Here is a 23,546-nt window from a genome sequence, read left to right as displayed (position 1 = left end):
CTTTGTAACATTAACGAGTCACATGACACCAGGGAGGGAAAATGGCTAATTGGACCCAATTTGGACATTTTTACATAGGGGTGTACTCACTATTGTTGCCAGCCGCTTAGACATTAATGGCTGTGTGTTGAGTTATTTTGAGGGGACAGTAAATTTACACAGGCTGTACACTGACTACGTTACATTGTATCAAAGTGTCATTTCTTTAGTGCTGCCCCATGAAAAGATATAATTAAATATTTGCAGAAATGTGAGGGGTGTACTCACTTTTGTGAGATGTGTATACTGAGCATTAGAAGTATGCAACATCAGTTGTTAGCTTGGTCTAGCATTGCCAGTCAAACATGGGGGTTTTTATAATTCCAGATCCAGGAGGCTCTAACTTGATTAGGAACAGTGATCATACTGATTCCACACACTGAAGGATATCTGGACAATGGGACGAAACGCTCTGATTGTTGGAGGTCAAACCAGGCCCTGAACCGAGCCTTATTCATCTCCAGCCCTGTTCTGCTCCTGTAGTGATGTTATCTGAAGGTCAGCCAGTGCTGGATGGAGCCTCAAACAAAGGAAAAATAAGTCTGTATGAGGATTCCTGTGGATTGCGGACTGAAATCTGTGGTTTTAATGTTTTGTTAAAGTCTTGGAGCTCTTGCAGGAGTAAAGAAACTTCAACAGAACTCTGCAGTGGGAACATATTTCTGTGTTTTCTGTAACCACAGCACAGGAATGTTAATGTATCCGGGGTGAAGTAGACTTTGAAGGAGTGAACCTGGTTGCACTCGATTGCTGTTTAAAGCTTTTCTGAAACAGAAATACGCCGCTGAAGAGCTGGAGGTAGAGAAGCAGCTCCGTCTGCTCCAAAAGAGTCCGCCCTGGTTTTCTATCAGTCATGCTGTGTGTCTACAGGATTTGTAAAAATCTGCAAATCGTCCTCCCGTGCATGGAGCTCAGAGTGGGCGTTTGAATGTGTGTGTGTAGTTGTTGCATCCTAATTTTAATCCCAGGATAACTGCAGAGAATGTCCACACATGCTGCTGCTGTTTACGGTAAATGTGACCTCTTGAATGTAAGTGTGGTCAGGGTTCATTCTGCTCGAATGCATTAGTGTGTAACTGAATCAGATGGTGTTTATTGGTGCTGACTGAGTAAACTCTAGGGCTGGGAATATATCAGGATTTTAAGATATATGGATGTACTTTCATGGATAGAGCTCATGCCAGGTCAAAATAATGTGATTAAATTACTTTGTTTAAAAAAAAATTAACGTCAGGCTTAAAGCTCAGTAAAAAGATTTTTTACAATTTGATTTAATAAGTATTTATAGACCTAGACAGCCAATAATAACCTTCCAAAGCAGCAGAAAGCAGCCTGTCATCAATCCTGTCTCTGAGCTCTGCAGCTCCTCTGACCTCATGAGCTGTGAGGCCTTCTATAGAGAGACGTGAGCCTTTAGAGTCATGTCCAATCAGGTTAATTTAGCACAGGTGGACTCCAGTCAAGGTGTAGGAACATCATGGCAAAGATCAGAGACACGGAGGAACCTGAGCTTTACAGCATTGATGAAAAGAGTCTAAATCAGTGATACTAAACGTGTGGCTCTTTTATGTTTTAATTTGAATCATTTTTCGCCCAGAAAACCTTAAAACAGGGAAACTACAACCTCAGAAATGATCCACTGCATGTCACATTAATCAGTTTGTTTCCCACACTTTTACAGTTGGCCTTAATTATCAACTCTTAAATTTGTCTGTATATTTCTAATGCCCTTATTAGCAATTTTTTTTGCCACTTTTAATCCATTTTTACTGCTTTTATCCCACTTTTGTCATGTTTTTACCACTTTTTGCCCATTTTAGTCCCTTTCCACTAATTTTGTGAGGTTTTCACCACTTTTTGCTCATTTTTGGCACCTGTAGCTCATTTTTTGTCACTTTTCACACAAGTTTTGCCATTTAATGCCCTTTTTTGCCACATTTTTTTTCTCCCCCATTTTTGTCACTTTTCACCTAATTTTTGGCATTTTACACTGATTTTTGCTCTTTTAACTCTTTTTTGCTGCTCTTTGACCATTTTGCCCCCTTTACCTTATTTTTTTTGCCACTTTAACCCATTTTTGCCACATTGTGGCTCTCGCAAAGGTATAATTTTTCAACGGTTTGGTTGAGTAACGCTGGTCCAGGGATTTTGGGCCCCCAGAAAGAGTATTACACAGGACCCCCTTAACTGCTAGCCAAGCAACAAATGTGTCATTTTTACAAATATAAATGCATCTCAATGTATTTTTAAGCCATAATGTCCCAGTTTATGAGCAATATGTTTTTACTGTGGTTAAATTAAAGTTACTTGCATTATTTCACAGTGCTGGACTACAACATTAGGACATTTTGAAGGGAGGAGCAAGGCCCCCCAATATTTTTTAAATTCTATTTGATGCAGATTTCAGTCTGTTGACTGACTCATCAGTCATTGTCGCTTTTGATCCAATAATGACTCTAAACACTAAGAAAAAATAAAATTAAACACACTTTTCATTGCAGGCTTCTCAAGGGCCCCTCCCTACTGTGGGCCTGGGTCATTAGTACCCTTTCCCCCCGTGCTACACCCATGCACTGGTTTAAATACTTCTGTCAATGTGATATTTTAGTTCTTTATTTTCATATATTTGCAAAATCTCTCAGTATAGAGTGATGAGGAAAAAATGAATTTAAATGGTTTTACAGCAAAATTGAAAAAAAGTGAAGGGGGTCTCAATACTTCCCAGCTGTCAAACCATTAGAATTTTTATCTGCTTTTAAACTCATGCCCGTTTACACCACGTTTGCTTCATTTTCCGTTTGTAAACGATGTAGTATACATGCCAGGCCAGTAGATGGCGGTGTGATTTTCGTGTCTGCACCAGATTCTGACTTGACCCATACGGCCTTCGACGGCGTGTGGGTTGAGTCAGAATCTGGTGCAGGCACGAAATACGTCTCCGCTGATCCAAGTGATGGTGAAGTAAATCAACTTTTTATCATGAAAGATGAAAAAATGCCCAATATTGGGTGTCTACAATGAAGCTTTTCATTATTTTCTCGTGACACCTGTGTGTTATTTCTTAATTGATGTGCCACGCATCATTCAGGTTTAAAAATCAGGTATAAGCGATGTGATTTTGATCAGTCCCAGCATGCACCGGTGCCGGCTGTGCAGCGTGTCGTTCCTAGCCAGGTTATTAATGGACGGTCTGACATGGATCATCCACAGGTGAGCCAAACGCAGTCCCAAGCTCTCATCCATGGATAATAGGCTTTAGTGGTCAGGAATGCTGCAGTCAGCCTCGTGCAGCATGAACATCCTGCAGACCACCACACATTAGAGAGAGAGCAGGATCATTAAAAGTCTATTACAGACACAATAAGACCACATCCTGGTAGATGATACCATAATGGACCATTTTGAACACAACTGTGAGCTCCAGCGGGGCGATTTGATTGGACAACAGCTATTGAATCAGCGCTGGCATGCAGAACAGAAGCTCCTTGACTTCTAATTCACCTTTCCTCTTCAGGTGTTCTGGGCTGAAATGAATCTTTTAACAGGTGCTCCTCATCCTTTTTGTAAATCCGGCTCCCCTGGACCGGTTCTGTTCTGTAGACGTGGACAAATTAGGGAAAGGGCAGGACAATGTGTTGCTTGTGTTGTGATGGTTGAGCCCCATGAATCATGATCACTAATAACAGTTTTATTTTAAAAGCTCCTCTGATACTCCTCTAAACCTACGGGTTGGATTATGCACAGGATTTATTTAAAACAGCATTTCATAATTTTCTGTGTGCTGAAGGAGGGGAGCTCCCCCATGCAGGTTTGGGCTTGATTTTGGGTCCGATGTCCTCCCTGACTCCTCCAGTGTCTCCAGTACCTGATTTGAAGTTTGCCAAAATTGATGATAGTTAAAGGTTTATGTTTTGGGGAGCTTGTTATGCCTTCATCAGACAGATTTAATTGTTGTGAAGTTGATTATAGTGATATTAATTGCTTATGGCTGCACAGATTTACCTGGCACAACTAAACCTGCCTCACATCAGTGCCTCACCTGGCTGAGTGCGCCGGTTTCCCTCTGGTCTATCCTCAGGACTGCCCACTCTTTAATGGCAATTTGTGACCCACATTCCTTAAAATTTTCAATCACAATCAAATGTTAAATGAGGAATTTCTACTTAAAATGGACTGAAATATTTGATAAAAAGACATGGAAACCTATCCTTCAAAAAAAAAGCGCATTATAGTTATATGTGGTTTGTGCATATAGGTTGTTTCTCTGTGGGGGTCAGGGAGTGGGGGACAGCTGTCAGGAATGAATGGAAACAGGAAAGTGAGAACTTTACAGCTCTACATGGACCTGTATGCTGTAGTTGTCATCAGAAAATTTCTACATACACTGAGTACGATCCCTACACTTTACAAAAAGGTCATTTCTACCACAGTTCAACCAGTTTACCTGGTGTGAAGGTGATCCATATCACTGATTAGTCAGTCCTGCAGCTATCCAGTTAAAGGCTGCACATAAGGGGGGATAAAGGGGAGCCTTCAGGGGCCCAGCCAAATGAGGAGCCCACGAGGGAGTCAGCAAAATCACGGTCCATTGTAAAGTTAATCTGTGCTAACCATAGCTCATACTTAACTGGAATAGTAACACTGCAAAAAAACATACTTAGCATAGTCACGGCCATCTTAAAGGGACATTTCAGTGTTTTTGAAGTCGGGCCGTACGAGGTACGTAGCAGTAGCAGTGGCGTTAGCCTCCAGGGATTTTAGTGAGCATTGCTCCTTTAAGAAGGACTCACTGGTTGTAGCAGCCAGGAAGCTAGGCTATACAGCGTAACAGATGGGTACAGTTTCCTCACAGAATTTAGCGTGTATTTGGTCAAAATTGGCCAAAAACAATGTTGGCTTAAACTTACTGAAAACATTTGACAAAATTTAATTTTTTACCCAGAAATCTCTGTGTTATGGCCTCTATTTTGCATTGCAAGAGCACTTAACCAATAGCCAGCTGGCAGCCCATGAAGCCCATTTTTCCACTTCTTTTTGTCACTCTTCTACCCTTTTTGACACTTCTATCCTGCTTTTTGCATTTTTTGCCCTTTTATACCACTTCTTGCCCATTTAGGCTGCCTTTTGCAAATAAATGCCAATTTTGCCCATTTTTCCCTCCTTTTTTTCCTGAGTTCTGCCCATTTCAGTCACTTTTTACTCATTTTTCTCCATGTTTCTGCCACTTTAGGACTGTTTTTGCCACCTGTAACTCTTTTTTTGCTACTTTCTGCCCTTTTTTGCCACTTTTCTCCCAGTGTTTGCCAATTTAAGCCCATTTTTGCCACTTCTTTTTGACACTTTTGTCCTGCTTTTTGCACTTTTTGCCCCTTTATGCCACTTCTGCCCATTTTTCCCACCTTTTTCTCTGATTTTCGCCACGTTTAACTGATTATTTGGTCACTTCCCTCCCATTTTTACCACTTTTCTCCCAGTGTTTGTTAGTTTTTGACCTTTTTTGCCACCTTTAACTTATTTTAATTGCCTCTTTTCACATCTTAGATTGTGGCTCTTACAAATGTCTTTTTCAACAGCTTGGCTCTTTGGTTGAGCAGGGTTGAGTACCACTGTGCTAAAGCATGATGGGCCACACCTACACTGTCCTCAGAAATGATAAAAACTGCAAAATAAGCTGATTTGAACCAAGTATTTTTATGTGATAAAGACTAGTTCTCAGGTTTTTGTTGAAGCTTATGAGACTATGAGGTTTTTTCATTATTACAGTTTAAAGCCAGATGTCCAGAGGCTTTAGAGCTGTGGTTTTTGACCAGTAATCATTTAGGTCAAACTAATTTTAGTTCATCAAACACCCATTAAACAAAGTTCCTCCACTTTCATAATAAAACTGGGTGGAGTCCAGGCTGCAGAAATGTCTGTTTCCCCCCTCTGGCATGATGAGGAAAAAACGCCCCGCTGCTCACTCCTGCAGGTCCTCGAGGATCCAGCAGGTGGCAGGGTTGAAACTGCAGAGGATGAAAATATTCATAAGGAGCTGCATGCATCAGCGTTTACTGAGGCGGTGCTGATGCTGAAAGCGGCCCTCCCTGCTGGACCTGAAGAGGCTGAGGGAAGGGGGACACGGAGCTGAGAGCGTGCCGCCGTCTACCGTGGCTGCAGCTGTGATGGGGATGACTGACTTTACTGGAATCATGCTTTTCTGCAAACATCTGACGTGTCTGCTGCTCTTTGGGTCTCTGTGGGCTCAGTCTGCTCATGTGCAGACAAAGACGGCTCTCTGTGGACCGGTTTAACTGTGAGGGAGATATGTAGACTGGAGTAACAATGCCGAACTATTAAAATATAAACTCATTATGAATTTGATGGCAGCGACACATCTCAAAAAAGTAGGGACAGGGCCATGTTTACCATCTTCTTTTAACAAGTCTGTAAACATCTGAGTGAGGAGACCAGTTGCTGGGAGAGGAATGTTGTCCCATTCTTGTCTGATGTAGGGTTCTAGCTGCTCTAACTTTACTGGATTTTTTCATTTTCTGATCTTCCAAATGTATTAGTGAAAGGTCTGGCAGGCCTATTTAGGACTCTTCTTCTGTGAAGCCATGCTGTTGTGATAGATGTGGTATGTGGTTTAGCATCGACTTGCTGAAATAGTCAAGGCCTTCCCTGACAGAGACGTTGTCTGGATGGGAGCAGATGTTGCTCTAAATCAGTGTTACTCAACCCTGCCCAACCAAAGAGCCAAAGTGTTAAAACATGACTGCAAGAGCCACAATCAAAGTGGTGCAAAGTGGCAAAAATGGCTTGAAGTAGCAATTAAAAATAACTTAAAGGGGGCAAAAATGGTCAAAAAGCAACAAAAATGGGTGAAAAGGGCAAAAATGGGGAGGAAAAGATGGAAAAATGGTAAAAAAAAAAAAAAAAAAAGAGTTACAGGTAGCAAAAAAATGGTCCAAAAGTGGCAAAAACATGGCAAAAATATGAGGAAAAGGGACTAAAATAGACAAAAAGCGTGGCAAAATAGGGCAAAATAGGAAACAAGTGGTATTGAATGGCAAAAGGTAGCCTAAATGGGCAAAAAGAAGTGAAAAATTGGTGAAAAGGGGCAAAAATGGGACAAAGGTGGCAAAAATAGAAAAAAAAGTGTCAAGAAGAAGTGGCATAAATGGGCAAAAAATAAGAAAAAAGGGGTACTTAATGGTAAGACGTAGCTTAAATGGGCGAAACGTGGCAAAAAATGAGGAAAAAGTGGCAAAAATGGGGGGAAAAGTAGGAAGAAAGTGATTTTTAATGGCAAAGGGATCTTGATTGGGTGAAAAGTGGAACCAAATGGTGAAAAAGGGCAAAAATGGGGAGGAAAAGGTGGAAAAATGGTAAGAAAGTAGCAAAGAATGGTCCAACGTGGCAAAAACATGGCAAAATATGAGGAAAAGGGACTCATATAGACAAAAAGCAGTCAAGAGTGGCAAAATAGGGCAAAAAATAGTAAACAAGTGGTATTTAATGGCAAAAAGTAGCTTAAATGGGCAAAAAGAAGTGAAGAATTGGTGAAAAGGGGTAAAAATAGGACAAAAGCGGCAAAAATAGGGAAAAAGTGTCAAGAAGAAGTGGCATTAATGGGCAAAAAAATTAGGAAAAAGGGGTGCTTAATGGCAAAGGTATCTCAATTGGGTGAAAAGTTCCCCAAAATAGTGAAAAAGGTCCAAAATGGGACATTTATGTTTGACGATTAAAGCCTTCTGTATAAGTCTGGGAAACAAACTGATTAATGTGATTATCTTCTGAGGTCAAAGTTTCCCTTTTCTAAGGTTTTCTGGGGGAATGATATTCAAATAAAGACATAAAAGAGCCACACGTTGAGTATCACTGTTCCTAAAGCTCTCTCTACTTTTCAGCATTGTTAGTTCCTTTCCAGATGTTAGAGCTGCCCATGCCATAGACACTAATGCAACCCCATACCATCAGAGATGCAGGCTTTAGACCTGAGCCAGGAGAACAAGCTGGATGCTCCCTCTCCTCTTTAGTCCACAGGACACGGTGTCTGTGGTTTCCTCTGACCACAGAACAGTTTTCCATGTTTCCTCAGTCCATGTTAAATGAGCTTTGGTCCAGAGAAGACGGCGCTGTTTCTGGATCCTGTTCACATATGGCTTCTTCTCTCCATGATCCAGCTCTAACTGTCATTGGTGGATGGCACGGCCAGCTGTGTTGACAGAGGATGATTTCTGGAGTGTTCCTGAGCCCATGCAGTGATTTCAGAACAGAATCATGCCTGTTTTTAATGCAGTGGCCCCTGAGGGCCCCTTCAGCCTTAACAGAGATTTCTCCAGATTCTCTGAATCTCTCTCTTTTTTTGATGGTGGGATATTCAGTCTTCACTATTTTACATTGAGGCACATTTTTCTGAAATTGTTCCAGAATATCTAGACACAGTTTTTCTCAGATTGGTGAACCTCTGCCTATCTTTGCTTCTGAGAGACTCTTCTTCTCTAAAATGCTCATTTTAGACCCAGTCATGTGTCCAACCTGATGACAATTAACCTGACCTCCTCTAGCTATTTTTCATAACCACCTACATTTTTATGGCTTGTTTTTTTTGCCCTGTCTCTACTTTTTTGGGATGTGTTGCTGCCATCAAATTCACAATGAGCTAAAATGTTTCCTGAAATAATAAAATGCCTCAGTTCCAACATCTGTTATGTTTTGTTTTGGATAAAATATGGCTTATGAGATCATTGACTTCTGTTTTCAGTTACATTTTACAAATCAACCAACTTTTTTGGACCTGGGGTTGCAGATACATCAGAGGACATTTAGAATCAAAGATGAGTTAATGATTGTTTTAGAGCTTACTGAAAGTGTGTCATGCACTGTGCACCAAAATGAACCAATCACCCGCAGAGTTCCCTCTTTTGTTAGAAATTCCCATGAATTTTTCATGTTTCAGATGTTTTTTTAATTCTCCCTGAGCACACATGGATCAGCTTGTCCTGCAGCATTCCTAACAAAGGTAAAAGCGTTATTTCTCTAAATCAGTGTTACTAAACCCTGCTCAACCAAAGAGCCAAGTTGTTGAAAAATACATTTACAAGAGCCACAATCTAAGTAGTGAAAAGTTAACCTTGCAAAGCAGATGGATACGCCCGTTTCCTTGATTTTCGCTGGCAAATCCATCTTGCAAAGCTCCCATCTGAACCGTTTGGGCCCGGTTAGAAAGTGACAGGACCAATCAGTGATGAGGGGCAGTACTTTCTCACGCAGCAGAGTCGTGATGTAAACAAGCAGCAATAAGAGTCTGGTGCAGTTATGGAGGAAGAGCTTAGCGTGGATGCTACTAAAGCGCCAGTTTAATCAGAACTTGACGACGTTTCTTTATTAAAATAAGAACAAAGAACAGCACTGAGTTGTTTTCTTTTCAAAAATGACAAAAGTCGAGTACTTACATGTCTATAGTCGCCATGTTTCGCGTTATTCCTCTGTAGCTACGCATGCGCAGCTCAATAGCGGTTATGTCACGTGTTTTGTTGCTCTGATTGGCCCTTAGAGATGTGACAGACAGAACGTTCACCCAATCACACTCCAAGTTTTTTTCAAAGCCTCTGCCTTTTCTCAGACGTTTCCTATTGAAGCTTTCCCATGTCAGGTTAGTGAAGAGTGGCAAAAAAGGACAAAAAGCAGCAAATACTGGGAGAAATTTGGCAAAAGTGGCAAAACAGGGCTGAAAGTGGCAGAAATGGGTGAGAAATGGCCAAAAAATGAGTTACAGGTGGCAAAAAAGTCCAAAAGTGGCAAAAACGCTGAGAAAAATGAGTGAAAAGTGACTGAAATGGGCAAAAATCAGAACAAATGTTAGGAAAAATGGGCAAAAAGTGGCATTTCAATGCAAAAAGCAGCTTAAATAGGCAAGAAGTGGCAAAAAAAGGCAGAAAATTGCAACAAACAGGATAAATTTTTTAAAAAGGGTAGAAAAATGACAAAATGAAGTGGCAAAAATGGGCTTAAAGCGGCAAACACTGGGAGAAGAGTGGCAAAAAAGGGCAGAAAGTGCCAAAAACGGGGAGAAAAATGAGTGAAAACTGACTTAAATGAGCAAAAATCAGCATAAAGGTGGGGAAAAATGGGCAAAAAGCATGAATAAGTGGCAAAATGGGAAATAAGTGGCATTTAATTGCAAAAGGCAGCTTAAATGGACAAAAAGTGGAAAAAGGTGCAAAAAATTGCAAACGAATGGATAAAAATGTCAAAAATGGGCTAAAAGCAGTAAAAATGGAATTAAAGTAGCAACAAATCGCAAATAAGGGCAATGGAAATATGCAGAGCAAATAAGAGGGTGACGAAGCCGATTGTGTAAGTGTGGGAAACAAATTGATTTGACTGATGTGACTTGCAATGGATAATTTCTGAGGTAAATTTTCCTTTTTAAGGTTTACTGGTGGAATAATATTTCAGATTAAGACATAAAAGAGCCACAAATCATCACAAAAGAGCCACACGTTGAGTATCACTGATCTAACTGGAGCTGTCAGTCCTCCATGGTCATCCGTGTGAATGATCACTGATCTGCTGCATTCACACGGCTCAGCCATGAACGTGCTCTCCCGTGATCCCGCTAATTGGATTTAAGAGGATCCACTAAAGATATTAATACAGAGCTCATGGTGGAGGTCGCTGTAAGTCAGACCGTGGACCTCAAATGCCCCCCTCCCCCCTCTTCACCCCGCTTGGTACAGTACATGACCTAAAGGGTGCGTGAGATGATGCAGAGCTGTTAGTCAAGCCTGGCTTTGCTGTAAGCAGAGCTTTATTTATGCACTCAAAAAACCCATAGGGCTTTTAAACAATATTAGTGCAGTAAACTGTAATACAAAGAGAGTTTTTATGCTTTTTGATGCACAGTTTTTCCCATAATAGTTGCTGATTGACACTTGGTTAAATGCTGCTCTATTCCAGAACACTCGTCAGGTCAATTTAAATGTCCCATAGTTTGCCTGTAAATGAAATCATGTCACAGCAGAAAAGTCCAGATGGGGGGCAGGAAGTGATTTCTGCATAAAATAATCAAAAAGCCAAAGTTTTGTTCTGTGATGGCTGTGAAAACTGGTTAAATTTAAAGTAAATGTAAGTATTGAGCTACATTTGAGTCCTGAAAACAGTGACACAAGCTTTGAAAAGCTCATGAAAAATCTACAGCAGATGGGCGTTAAAAGCTTCTGTCTAAAGTTGTGACAAATGGTGACACACAACACTGACATGGTTTGTTTCCACCAAGCGGTCCGTCTCTTTTCAGAGATCTGGGTCATTTGACCCAGTTAAGGAACAAGAGCGGGGCTTTGGTTCTCCTGGCTGGCTCGCCAAAAAAAAATCACAGCCGACTGTTTTTTTTTTTACCCACAGCCCCACCAGTTTGGCTTTTTAAATGTAGATTGAACAACAAAAATGGAAGAAATTAAACAGGCTGTCAAACAAGAGTCAGCTCCTCTTAGAACCGTCTCCTTTGTGAGCAACACGTCATTACTTTGGTCTAATACACAGATATACCAACAATCTTTCTGTTATGTTGATGGCCCTTTTTTTGCAACTTTTAGAAAAGTAGGTGAACTGATGTGAAGCAAAAGCTCCCTCTCTCCTTTTTCGCTAACTATGGCCTACTATTTGGCAAAAATGGAGGGAAAAAGCCCTGAACATCCCTAGCTTCACCAAAATTCCATCCACCACTTTTGCAGATAATGTCATTCATTACAGTTTACTAAACATTCTGTCATCTACATTAAAGATGATATCTTTCAAATTGAAATATTATGTCCTTTGCATTTTAGAATAATGTCATCCTTTAAAGTTTAAAAATTATTCCATCCTCTGCCTTTGAAGATGATGTCATCCTTTGAAATTTATAAAACATTCTGTCCTCTGCCTTTAAAGATGATGTCATCCTTTAAAGATTATAAAACATTCTGTCCTGTCTTTGAAAATGATGTCATCCTTTAAAGATTATAAAACATTCTGTCCTCTGCCTTTAAAGATGATGTCATCCTTTAAAGATTATAAAACATTCTGTCCTCTGCCTTTAAAGATGATGTCATCCTTTGAAGTTATAAAACATTCTGTCCTCTTCCTTTAAAGATGATGTCATCCTTAGAAGTTTATAAAACATTCTGTCCTCTGCCTTTAAAGATGATGTCATCCTTTGAAGTTATAAACATTCTGTCCTCTTCCTTTAAAGATGATGTCATCCTTTTAAGTTTATACAACACTCTGTCCTCTGCCTTTGAAGATGATGTCATCCATTGAAGTTATAAAACATTCCTTCCTCTGCCTTTAAAGATGATGTCATCCTTTAAAGTTTAAAAAACATTCCTTCCTCTGCCTTTGAAGATGATTTCATCATTTAAGGTTTATAAACTATTCCATTCTTTGCCTTTGAAGATATATTCCCATTTAGTTTTTAAGTATTTTCATTTTCCTTTAAGAATGATGTCATCCTTTTGAGTTAATAGATTATTCCATCCTTTGCCTTAGAAGATGATGTCATACTTGAAGTTTATACATTATTCCATCCTTTGCCTTTGAAGATATTTTCCCTTCAAGTTTTTCAATAATTTCATCCTCTGACTTTCAAGATGTCATCCATTGAAATGGATAAATCATGCCTTCCTCTGCTTTTGAAGAGGATGTCTCCAAAGCTTTGTGAGACATTCCATCCTTGCCTTTTGCGTTCAGGCCAGTCTAGGCCCCCAGGTGTGTTATCATTTTTGCCGGTTCTCTACATAAAATCAACAATAGAATAATTAAATGTGCAACTGTGTCCTAAAAATTCTGCCCTGTTCAGCTGAAAGGAGTAATTATGCATAAATTATGAAGGGTTACTATGCAGAGGTTAAAAGTGTTAATTGGATATAATTTTATACCTTTAAATGATTTTCTTTCTGTAAATACCTCTCTAAATGTGTTTATCATTTAGGAACATTTTGAGTTGTGTCTAACCAGTTGAATACATTTTTTATTTGGTTTTAATTATTCATATCGGTGCTCGGAGCTGTACCCACCTCCTGTTACTGTTTCTAGAAGAACACAGTATTTCACTGCATTGCTATGTGAGTTTCTGAGGCTCATGTGTTTTATGAAAATATCAAATAGAATAATTTCTGTTAATGTGGAGTCATTTTTCTGCACAGCAGGCTAATTACTGCACTGAATAGAGTGATTGATTTCCTCCTGCTGCCCTGTCATGATGTTGGTCTTTGTTGATGTGTGAGTTATGCAAAGGAGTGATGTTTAAAGGGTCATTCCTTAAAAAATCAGATTGTTGAAGTTTTTATTGAAGGAAGAGAAATGTCTTTCCGTAACTTCACTCTGCAGTAAAAGGTGAAGTTTTTTACTGCAGAGTAAAAAATATATTTATTTATTATTTATTTATTATTACACTACGTTTTATATGAACCTGAAACCTGAATTAACTTTCAGATCAGTGTTTTTTAATACAAGACTGAAAGAACTATTTACATTTTACAATAAGTTTAATATAAACTTGAAACTTGGACTGAGTTTAGGATCAATACTTTTGATCACAAGAGTAAAGTAACTGTTTACAATTTACACGGAGTTTTACATAAACTTGAACTTATAATAACCTTCAGTGAATCAATGAAAACATTTTTTTGGTATTTTTTTGGGAGAAGGAGGGAAAAGGAGAGTGAGGGGAGTTTTTTTTAAGCAATTAATAAAATGGGGTTAAAAATGAAAAGAGAGGGAAAGCGCTTCTCTCTGTCAAAGCAGTCTATTCAACATTCTCCTTCACAGAAACAAAGGGATGTGCCGTTTAATTCAACTTTAGTCATAATTATGAGATAAAAAGTCATAATGATGACATAAAATGTTATAATTATGGGATAAAAGTCATAATTATGAGATAAAAAGTCATAATTATGGGATAAAAAGTCATAATTATGGAATAAAAAGTCATAATTGTGGAATAAAAGCAATAATTATAAGATAAAAAGTCATAAATATAAGAAAAAGTCATAAGTATGAGATAAAAAGTCATAAGTATGAGATAAAAAGTCATAAATATGAGATAAAAAGTCATAAATATAAGATGAAAAGCCATAATTGTGAGATAAAAAGTCATAATTGTGGAATAAAAGCAATAAAGATGAGATAAAAAGTCATAAATATAAGATAAAAAGTCATAATTATGAGATAAAAAGTCATAATTATGTGATAAAAAGTCATAAATATGAGATGAAAAGTCATAATTATGAGATAAAAAGTCATAAATATGAGATAAAAGTCATAATTCTGAGATTAAAAGTCATAAATATGAGATAAAAGGTCATAATTATGAAATAAAAAGTCATAATTATGTGATAAAAAGTCATAAATATGAGATGAAAAGTCATAATTATGAGATAAAAAGTCATAAATATGAGATAAAAGTCATAATTCTGAGATTAAAAGTCATAAATATGAGATAAAAGGTCATAATTATGATATAAAAAGTAATAATTATGAGATAAAAAGTCAAAAATATGAGATAAAAGTCATAATTCTGAGATAAAAAGTCATAAGTATGAGATAAAAAGTCATAATTATGAGATAAAAAGTCATACATATGAGATAAAGTCATAATTCTGAGATAAAAAAAAGTCATACAGATGAGATAAAAAGTCATAATTATGTGATAAAAAGTCATAAATATGAGATAAAAAGTCATACATATGAGATAAAGTCATAATTGTGAGATAAAAAGTCATAATTATGGAAAAAAGTCATAATTATGAGATAAAAAAGTCATAAAGATGAGATAAAAAGTCATAATTATCAGATTAAAAGACATAATTATGAGATAAAAAGACATAATTATGTGATAAAAAGTCACAAATATGAGATAAAAAGTCATAATTATGTGATAAAAAGTCATAAATATGAGATAAAAAGTCATAATTATGAGATAAAAGTAATAATTATGAGATGAAAAGTCAGACTTATGAAATAAAAAGTCATCATTATGAGATAAAAAGTCATAACAATGAAATACAAACTCAAGATTATGAATTAAAAATTCTAAATTATGACAGAAAATGTTTTAATTGACTAATGACTTTTTATCACATAATTTCTACTGTGTAGCTCTCTTTTAATTATGATTTTTTTTATTTCATAATTTAAAATTTAATTATTATCATTATATAATTAATATAATTATGACCTTGGATTTCTTTTTTATTTCCTTACATCCACATTTTTCTTTATTAAGTGGCAGAAATGGGCTTCCATATGCCTACAATGAAAAGTGTGTTTTTATTTATTTATTCTTAACAATTAGTTATTATAATTATTGAATCAAAAGTGACTAAACGAATCAGTCAACAGACTGAAATTTGTATCAAATAGATAAAATACAATTCTGGGGGGACCCTCTCTTAAAAATGTCCAGCACTGTAAAATAATGCAAGTAAAAATATGCTCATAAATTGGGAAATTATGGTTAAAAATACATGAAAATGCATAAATATTTGTAAAAATGATGCAACATTTGTTGCTTGGCTAGCCGGCTAAGGGGATCCTGTGTAATATTCTGTCCAGGGGCCTGAATCCCTAGATGATCCCTGGTTCTGGATGCATGTTTGCATTGTTAAATAGGATTTTTGTGAAAGCTTCAACTCTACAACTTCATGGATTGTGAGCTCCATTTGAAGGTGGGATAAAATCGTCTAGCAAATCTGTTATTTTTGGATGTTTTTATGCCTCCTAGTTGGTGCCACAGCGTCATTTCTGCACATATGCATGCTTCTATACGTGCTCTGTCTGATCCTGCAGAATCACAGCAGTGATGTCTGAGGTTCTGGTGTTTGCAGGGATGTGGGGTGTCTGTTCGGTCACACAGAAGCAGCAGCAGCAGCAGCCACCTGGTTGCTGCAATGAGGAGGCGGCTGACACAACAGAGGGGAGGAGAGAGAAAAGGAGGGGAGGAGAGAGGGAAGGAGGGGAGGAGAGAGAGAGAGAAGGAGGGAATGAGAGGGGGGAGGAGTGGGTAGAGGAGGAGGAGGAGGAAAACAGTCAGGAGGCAAACCCCACGCTGGAGCTGTTATTTAGGAGGAGAGCTTAGAGCAGCGCCTACACCTCTCTCTCGCTCCCTCTCTCTCTCTCACTCTCTCACTCTCTCTCGCTCGCTCACCCAGTGGCGTCCCGTCTCTCCTTTTAGCTCCTCAGTCTTGACTATAAAAAGGACCTAGAAGCCTCTGCTGATCGATCCCGGAGCTTTTTTACTGCTGCAGCTTCACCCGGAGTCCAATGGTCATGGTCAAAGAAAAAGGTAGTCTGTCTGTGGTTTGTTTTGTCATCTGCAGTGCCAGGATGTGTCCAGTTGTTTCTCTCTTTAGGAGGAAGACATGCAGCAGCTGATCTGATTATTTTCAGGTGCACTGATGCATTTGTCAGTCATGATTTCATGCTTTTCTTTACGTGTGTTTGCCGTGCGTAGCATGACTCCATGTGTCAACATATGTAGAGACTTGGAGGTGCTACGCCCTGCTCTCCAGCAGCTGATGCTCAGCTTGGATTTATTTGGCAGCGTCAGGCTTTATGCTAATGTGTAGGAGCATCTGTCGTGTTGTATAATGACTGAAAATTGTCAGGCTTGTGTCAGAGATGAAGATAATTCAGGGGTAAATCAGTGTTTTTGTGCAGGATAAATCTGAAGGTAGAAATGTGGAGAGAAAGTGGAGCGCTGTCGTGGAGAGATGCACACTGCAGAGCCATGGACCCGCACTCTCTCTCTCTCTCTCTCTCTCCCTCTCTCGCTCTGTCTGCAGCCGTTGCCATGGTGACCATCTGAAAGGTACCCTCCATTGTTGTGAGCCGTGGCCTCATTCATAGTGTCCTGTTTAGAAAGGACTTTAAAAAAGGAGGATTGTTTTGGCCGCGGTGGCCGTGGAGCTGTGTGGGATTGATGGGGTGAAGCTGAAGAGGTATGAACGTCCCTGTTTGGTTTGCAGCATCCAGCGTGGTCGTGAGGTTGACTATTGTTTGTCAGTATGACTCACAGGTAGCAGATACATAAGCACTATTTTCTATAACACAATGTCCCGTAGAATTCAGTTTACTACCCTTTGACAGATTTAAATGGCTGAGAAACTGAAGGACGGAGTTAAAATCAACACTTGTGTGTTTTGCTTCTGCTGAGTGTCGGCAGCCAGCATCAACTCGTTAATCCCATGAGATTAAGGTCCGAAATTAACACCTTACATTTTGTTCAATCCAATTAATCGCTGCTATTTTGTCCTCTTTGGCACACCGTTATTGGGTTAATGTAGCCGGGCACTGTGGAGTCATCCTGTTCTCACAGTGATGCAAAATACTCCAAACAGGATTTATGGACTACTCTGAATGTCCAAGGCCACTGATCATCAACTGGCGGCCTGGAGGCCATATCAGGCCCACCAGAGCTTCCTGTGTGGCCCTGAAAGATCATTAAATTCAGAAAAGAAGGAAAAAAAAGTTGTTCTGGTTTTAGGAGGTTCCTTTGGCTTTAAATGTCTGCAGCTTTTAAATCCACCCACAAAACAATTAATAATTTAAATAGTTTTAGAATGACTTAACATTTGATCTGCTTTACAGAAATTTACTGTCATAATTAGTAGATATCTAAATAAAGGGTTAAGGTTGGCAGAAGTGCTGCAAAAATGGCCAGATAAAGTGGTGAAAAGGGGTTAGAGAGTAGCAAAAATGGGTTGTGGAGTGGTCCAAACGGATAAAAATTGATAGAAAAAGTGGTGAAAAGAGGTTAAAATGTGGCAAAAATTGGTAAAAGAGGAAAAAAGGGGCAAAAGGTATCAAAAATTGGTTACAAATGATAAAAAATAGAGCAAAAAATGTCATGAAAAGGAGTTAAAAGTGGCAAAAATAGAATAAAAGTTGCAAAATGGATAAAAGAGTGGCACAAAGGGATAAAAATTGGTACAAAAAGTGGTGAAAAGAGGTTAAAATGTGGCAAAAATGGGTTATAAAAGACAAAAAATAGTGCAAAAAAGTCATGAGAATGGGTTAAGAGTGGTTAAAAATAGAAGAAAAGTGGCAAAAATGGATAAAAACTTGTCATAAAGGGGATAAAACAATGCAGGAAAAGTGGTTAAAATGGGTCAAAGAATGAAAAAAAATGTTAAAAGTGGCAAAAAGTATCTAAAATGGGTTAAAAGTGGCAAAATGGCTTTTAAATTTGCCAAAAATGTTGAAAAAATTGATAAGAGTGGCACTAAGGGGTTAAAACATGCAGGAAAAGTGGTTCAAAAGGGGTTACAATCCTGCAAAAATTGGGTAAAAGGGGCAAAAAGTATCAAAAAAAGAGTTAAAAGAGTCAAAAATGTGTTAATATTGGTGTTAAATCACAATTGTGCAGGGTCCATTCTCTGGTATTTTCAGGGGTCCAGCCAACTCTGCTGTCAGGACTGTCTCCTTATGTCTGCTGCATTATAGATAACAGGGATAGATCTCACTGGGAATGACTAAAAATGTCCTGCAGTTTGAAAGAAAACACACAAATACAACTACAATAATTAAATCATACTAAAATATTTAATTTTTGTCTAGTGAAAGTCCAGCCCTCAGAGTTTCTGTCTAGAATAAATCTGGCTCTTGTGCGGATGTACGTGATGACCCCTGTCCTAGGCCGTGTTGACACTGGAATAATCCACCAAAAATACGACCTTTTATTATTTTTGTCGACAAAAAAGTTGTGCATAATTGACTGCCTTGTGCATGAATCTGCAACAACGGAACAGCTGTTTCCAATAGTTCACACTGTTGCAACTGAAGAAGACCATGCATCATTTCCACTCCATCATGATAATAAGGCTGTTTGATTCCTGCTCGTCACTAACTCATTAGCCATCAGCGTCATAGCATAGCAGCAAAGTCACAGCGCAAATAAACACAAAAATGCTTTGCCGGCTCAGTCTTACTAGTCATAACAAAGATTTCTGTTGAGAATGATTGATTTTCGTGCAGATAAAGGCATAATGAGGAAGGTTTCTGACAGACAAATTCATGGGATTAAGAGAGCAGCTGCTAAAATGTCATTACAAAGCAGCAAACGGGTATTTGAAGCTGCTGGCGTCTCTGGAGTCCCACCAACCTCAAGGTGTAGGATCCTCCAGAGGCTTGCAGTCGTGTATAAACCTACTATTCAGCCCCCCCTAACCAATGCTCACAAGCAGAAATGGTTGCAGTGGGCCCAGAAATACATGAAGACTCATTTTCAAACAGTCTTGTTGACTGATGAGTGCGTGCAACCCTGGATGGTCCAGATGGAGGAGTAGTGGATGGTTGGTGGATGGCCACCATGTCCCAACAAGGCTGTGATGTCAGCAAGGAGGGGGCGGAGTCATGTTTTGGGCCAGAATCATGGGGAGAGAGCTGGTAGGCCCCTTTAGGATCCCTGAAGGTGTGACAATGACCTCGGCAAAGCATATAGAGTTAGTGGTTCAATATTAATAATCAGAAAAACCGGTTGTGTGGACATTTGTGTTTTTTATGACTAATTGTTGAAATTTAAACATGCAATTAATATTTTTGATTAATTTCTTTTAACTATGAAAATTCAGCGGTTAGTCTCAGTTGACTGTTTTGGTGCTGATTAGATTTTGTGTCCTGACAATAATAAAAAATTATGATTATGATTAGTGGGGATGCTGAGCATTCACACTATTGATATTCACGTCAGCCATTTTGTTTATTAGTCTTCATCCGCGCCGGCTATCTCCTCCTTCATATTTTGCCGTATCGACATCGTTTAAACTAAAAAATTCAGTTTCTTCGTCATTCGACTGCTGTGACTTTTCTCATTTATAACTTTTATAATTGTTAAAATATGACAATTTTCATGCTATTTTCAGCTATTTCTATGCTTTTTCAGCCATTGAATGCCATTTTCAGCTGCTTTTAGGCTATTTTCAGCTATTTTTATGCTATTTTCAGCTATTTTAAGGCTACTTTTAGCTTTTCTTAAGCTATTTTCAGCTATGTAAAGGCTATTTTCAGCTTTTTTGGCTACTTTTAGCTATTTTTTTCATCCTTTTTTGCTATTGAATGCCATTTTCAGCTACTTTTATGCCATTTTATGCTACTTTTGTGATTTTGGCTATTTTCAGCAGTTCTTCCACAATTCAGCTCTCACCATCCCCACGCAATTTCAGCTGAAATTGCAATTTTGGTTTTAGGTTCCATATTCTGGACCTAAAATTTTGATTTGAGATGCAAAAACTTTGGGTTTTATACATGCAATTATAAGATATGGTTATAATAGTCAACTATCCAAGTTTGGCAATCATAAAAGATTAGAAAATTTCAGTGTTTGACAGATAAATAGATAAAAATATTTATTTACTATTTGGGCTTTGCACAATCATGACAAAGTAATCGAGATACAATGTTTAGTTTATGGACATAAACATTTGATTTGACATGCAAATGATCAGATTTCAAAATGTGATGAATAACTAACTCTCCAGATTTAGTAAACAGTCATGATTTAAAAATATTCAGTGTTTGACTGATAGCTGAATATTTAAAGGTATTTCAGTCATAATTTTGGCTTCCTATGAAACAACATAATCAAGATTAAATGATTTCTGGAAAGCACAGTACATTTATTTTTATTTATTCACAAACTTTATGTTATTATTTTTATGTATTTATTCTTATTTTAGTTATTTGTCATTGATTGGTTTTCTTATGAAAATGCTCTCTATCATGTGAGTTTTGAGTGTTGGAGTTTGATAAATGATCATGTTTAATAATCATGTCTTAGTTCCAGTCAGCATAATCATGTCTGTTTCAGACTCATTAAAGTCATCAGTGTGGATTAAAGCGATCAATCACTGTAATAAGTCAATAACTGACCCCATAGAGCATCAAGAACATCTGCACAAGGGCCAGATTTAGTACCAACATGAACTCTGGAGGCTGGAGTTTCACATTAACGTAAATTAAATAGATATTTTGGTCTGATTGAAATTTTATTGTAGTAGGATTTGTGTTTTCTTTTGAAATGCAGGACATTTTTAGTCATTACCAGTGAGATCTATCCCTGTTATCTATAATGCAGAAGGCCTGACAACAGGATAGCCGGGCCGCTGAAAACCCCAGAGAATGGGTCTGTAGTACTAGTATTAACTCATTTTTGACACTTTTAACCCCTTTTTGATACTTTTTGCCCTTTGTTGCCTCTTTAACCCTTTTTTTTGCATGATTTTAACCCCTTTGAACCACTTTTCCTGCATGTTTTATCTCCTTTGTGCCACTCTTTTATCAATTTTTTGCCACTTTTATTCTATTTTTGCGGTATTTTAACCCCATTTTTCAACACTTTTTCAACTTTAAAACCAATTTTTGCTACTTTCTATCTATTTTTGCCACTTTTCGCCTCTTTAACCCAACTTTTGCAATTATTTAATCCATTTAAACAATTTTATCCACATGTTTCATCTGTTTTGTGCCACTCTTATCAATTTTTGCCACTTTCATTCTATTTTTGCCATATTTTAACCCCATTTTTTCAACACTTTTTCAACTTTAAAATCAACTTTTTGCAACTTTTTATCTATTTTAACAGTTTATTCCGTATGTTTTATTGCCTTTGTGCCACTCTTATCCATTTCTGCCACTTATTAACCCCTTTTCATGACTTTTTTTGCTCTATTTTTTGTCATTTGTAACCAATTTTTGATAATTTATGCCCCTTTTTTCCCATTTTACTATTTTTTTTGCCACATTTTAACCTTTTTTCACAACTTTTTCTACAATTTTTTGTCCCTTTGTGCCACTCCAAAACCCACTCCACTCCCACTCCAAAACTATTTCAATATTACTACAGCAGACATTTAAAGCCAAAGGAACCTCCTAAAACCACAACATCTTCTTTCCCCCCTTTTCTGAGTTTAATGATCTTTCGGGGGCCAGACAGGAAGCTTTGGGGGGCCTGATATGGCCCCCAGGCCACCAGTTGATGATCAGTGCCATAGAGCCTGCAGCGAGTGCCTTAAGTTAAACAGATTGGTATTTTACTCCAGTTTGTGTTTCAGCAGAAGCTTCCAGCTCATGCTCGGTTTGTGTCCAAGTGTGGGCACGAGATATTTTTAAGTTCAGTCTGAAAATATTTCCACCATCAAAAAAAAAAAAAAAAAAAAAACATGTTTACTGGTGTTTTTTGGAGAGATTGGAGTGTGTAGGTGTGTTTGTGTATCTGACAGCGCTCTGCAGGATGGAGGCGGCGTCCGGCCGTCAGGCTTTTCTCTTCATGTGGACCCGACTTGCCACAAAAAAAAACCTGGGACACCCGCCATCGAGTCCCCGCTCTGCTCTGGCAGAGGACACGTAACCTCTGGATGCCACATGTTCAACTCCCACAATCCCTCTGAAAGTTTCCAGTGACCTAACCCGCTACCTCGCCTGCCCACTCACGGGTTTGTTTTTGGCAGGAGGGTTTCAGCTTTTCAGTCTTTTAAGCAGAAGCTGGGAGAGTTTTCTGACCTTCCATTTCTTGGTCCTGAGATCTCCTCCTGCAGCCCGTTGGAGGCCAGGTGGGCTGTGCACCTTCACAGCTGACCAAATAGTGAGCCGTACTGTACGCTCCCAGTGATGAATCATTAGAAAGAGAATGCAGTGTAAGCGTTTGTCTGCGTGCAGGCGGTTGTCCTATTTTCAAAGCCAAGAATACCTCTGGAACAGTTTGTAATGTATTCAGACCATGGACACCTACGTCTTTTTACCTTTCTCTGCACGTGCGCTCACATTTGTGCACATTTGTACAGCTGGATTCATGCTTGATTCATGCTCTTTTTCTTTGCTGCATTGGCTGCTTTAGATAGATTGATGCTGAGGTTGGACTAGACAGTTTTTTTGTCCTTTATGATCGTGGTCAGAGAGTCAAAGTCACGCTGACAGACAAAACAGAGCATGAGGTGGTACCCTAGCATTCATCATGAGGTTTGAAGGCAGAGGACCAGGGCGAGACAACACCTGCAAATGCAGCCTTAAACTTCAGTGACATCCCATTCTTAATCCATAGGGTTTAATATGACGTGGGTCCACCCTTTGCAGCTATAACAGCTTCAACTCTTCTGGGAAGGCTTTCCACAAGGTTCAGGAGTGTGTTTATGGGAATTTTTGACCATTCTTCCAGAAGCGCATTTGTGAGGTCACACACTGATGTTGGACGAGAAGGCCTGGCTCTCAGTCTCCACTCTAATTCATCCCAAAGGTGTTCTGTGGGGTTGAGGTCAGGACTCTGTGCAGGCCAGTCAAGTTGATCCACACCAAACTCTCTCCTCCATGTCTTTATGGACCTTGCTTTGTGCACTGGTGCACAGTCATGTTGGAACAGGAAGGGGCCATCCCCAAACTGTTCCCACAAAGTTGGGAGCATGGAGTTGTCCAAAATCTCTTGGTATGCTGAAGCATTCAGAGTTCCTTTGACTGGAACTAAGGGGCCAAGCCCAGCTCCTGAAAAACAAGCCCAC

The 23,546-nt window shown here is 38.6% G+C and overlaps 1 protein-coding gene across 9 annotated transcripts in view; it reads left to right on the top strand.

Moving 5' to 3' along the window:
* Positions 1 to 23,546, top strand: part of LOC121510981 (actin-binding LIM protein 1-like) — a 141,485-nt gene that overhangs the window by 26,844 nt on the left and 91,095 nt on the right. For 8 of the 9 annotated variants that reach the window (XM_041789428.1, XM_041789424.1, XM_041789425.1 and 5 more), the window contains exon 1: positions 16,137 to 16,345. The exons of the other annotated variant lie outside the window; for it this stretch is intronic. In XM_041789428.1, the coding sequence (XP_041645362.1) occupies positions 16,324 to 16,345 (22 nt within the window). In that variant the 5' untranslated portion in view covers positions 16,137 to 16,323. Of the gene's footprint in view, positions 1 to 16,136; positions 16,346 to 23,546 lie in introns of those variants that run through there. 9 annotated transcript variants of the gene reach the window in all.

Source organism: Cheilinus undulatus, linkage group 6 (assembly GCF_018320785.1).
Source record: "Cheilinus undulatus linkage group 6, ASM1832078v1, whole genome shotgun sequence".
In the NCBI taxonomy this organism is placed as follows: Eukaryota; Metazoa; Chordata; class Actinopteri; order Labriformes; family Labridae; genus Cheilinus; species Cheilinus undulatus.
The sequence above is the reverse complement of the archived record's forward strand: the minus strand, read 5'-3'. Positions and strand labels throughout refer to the sequence as shown.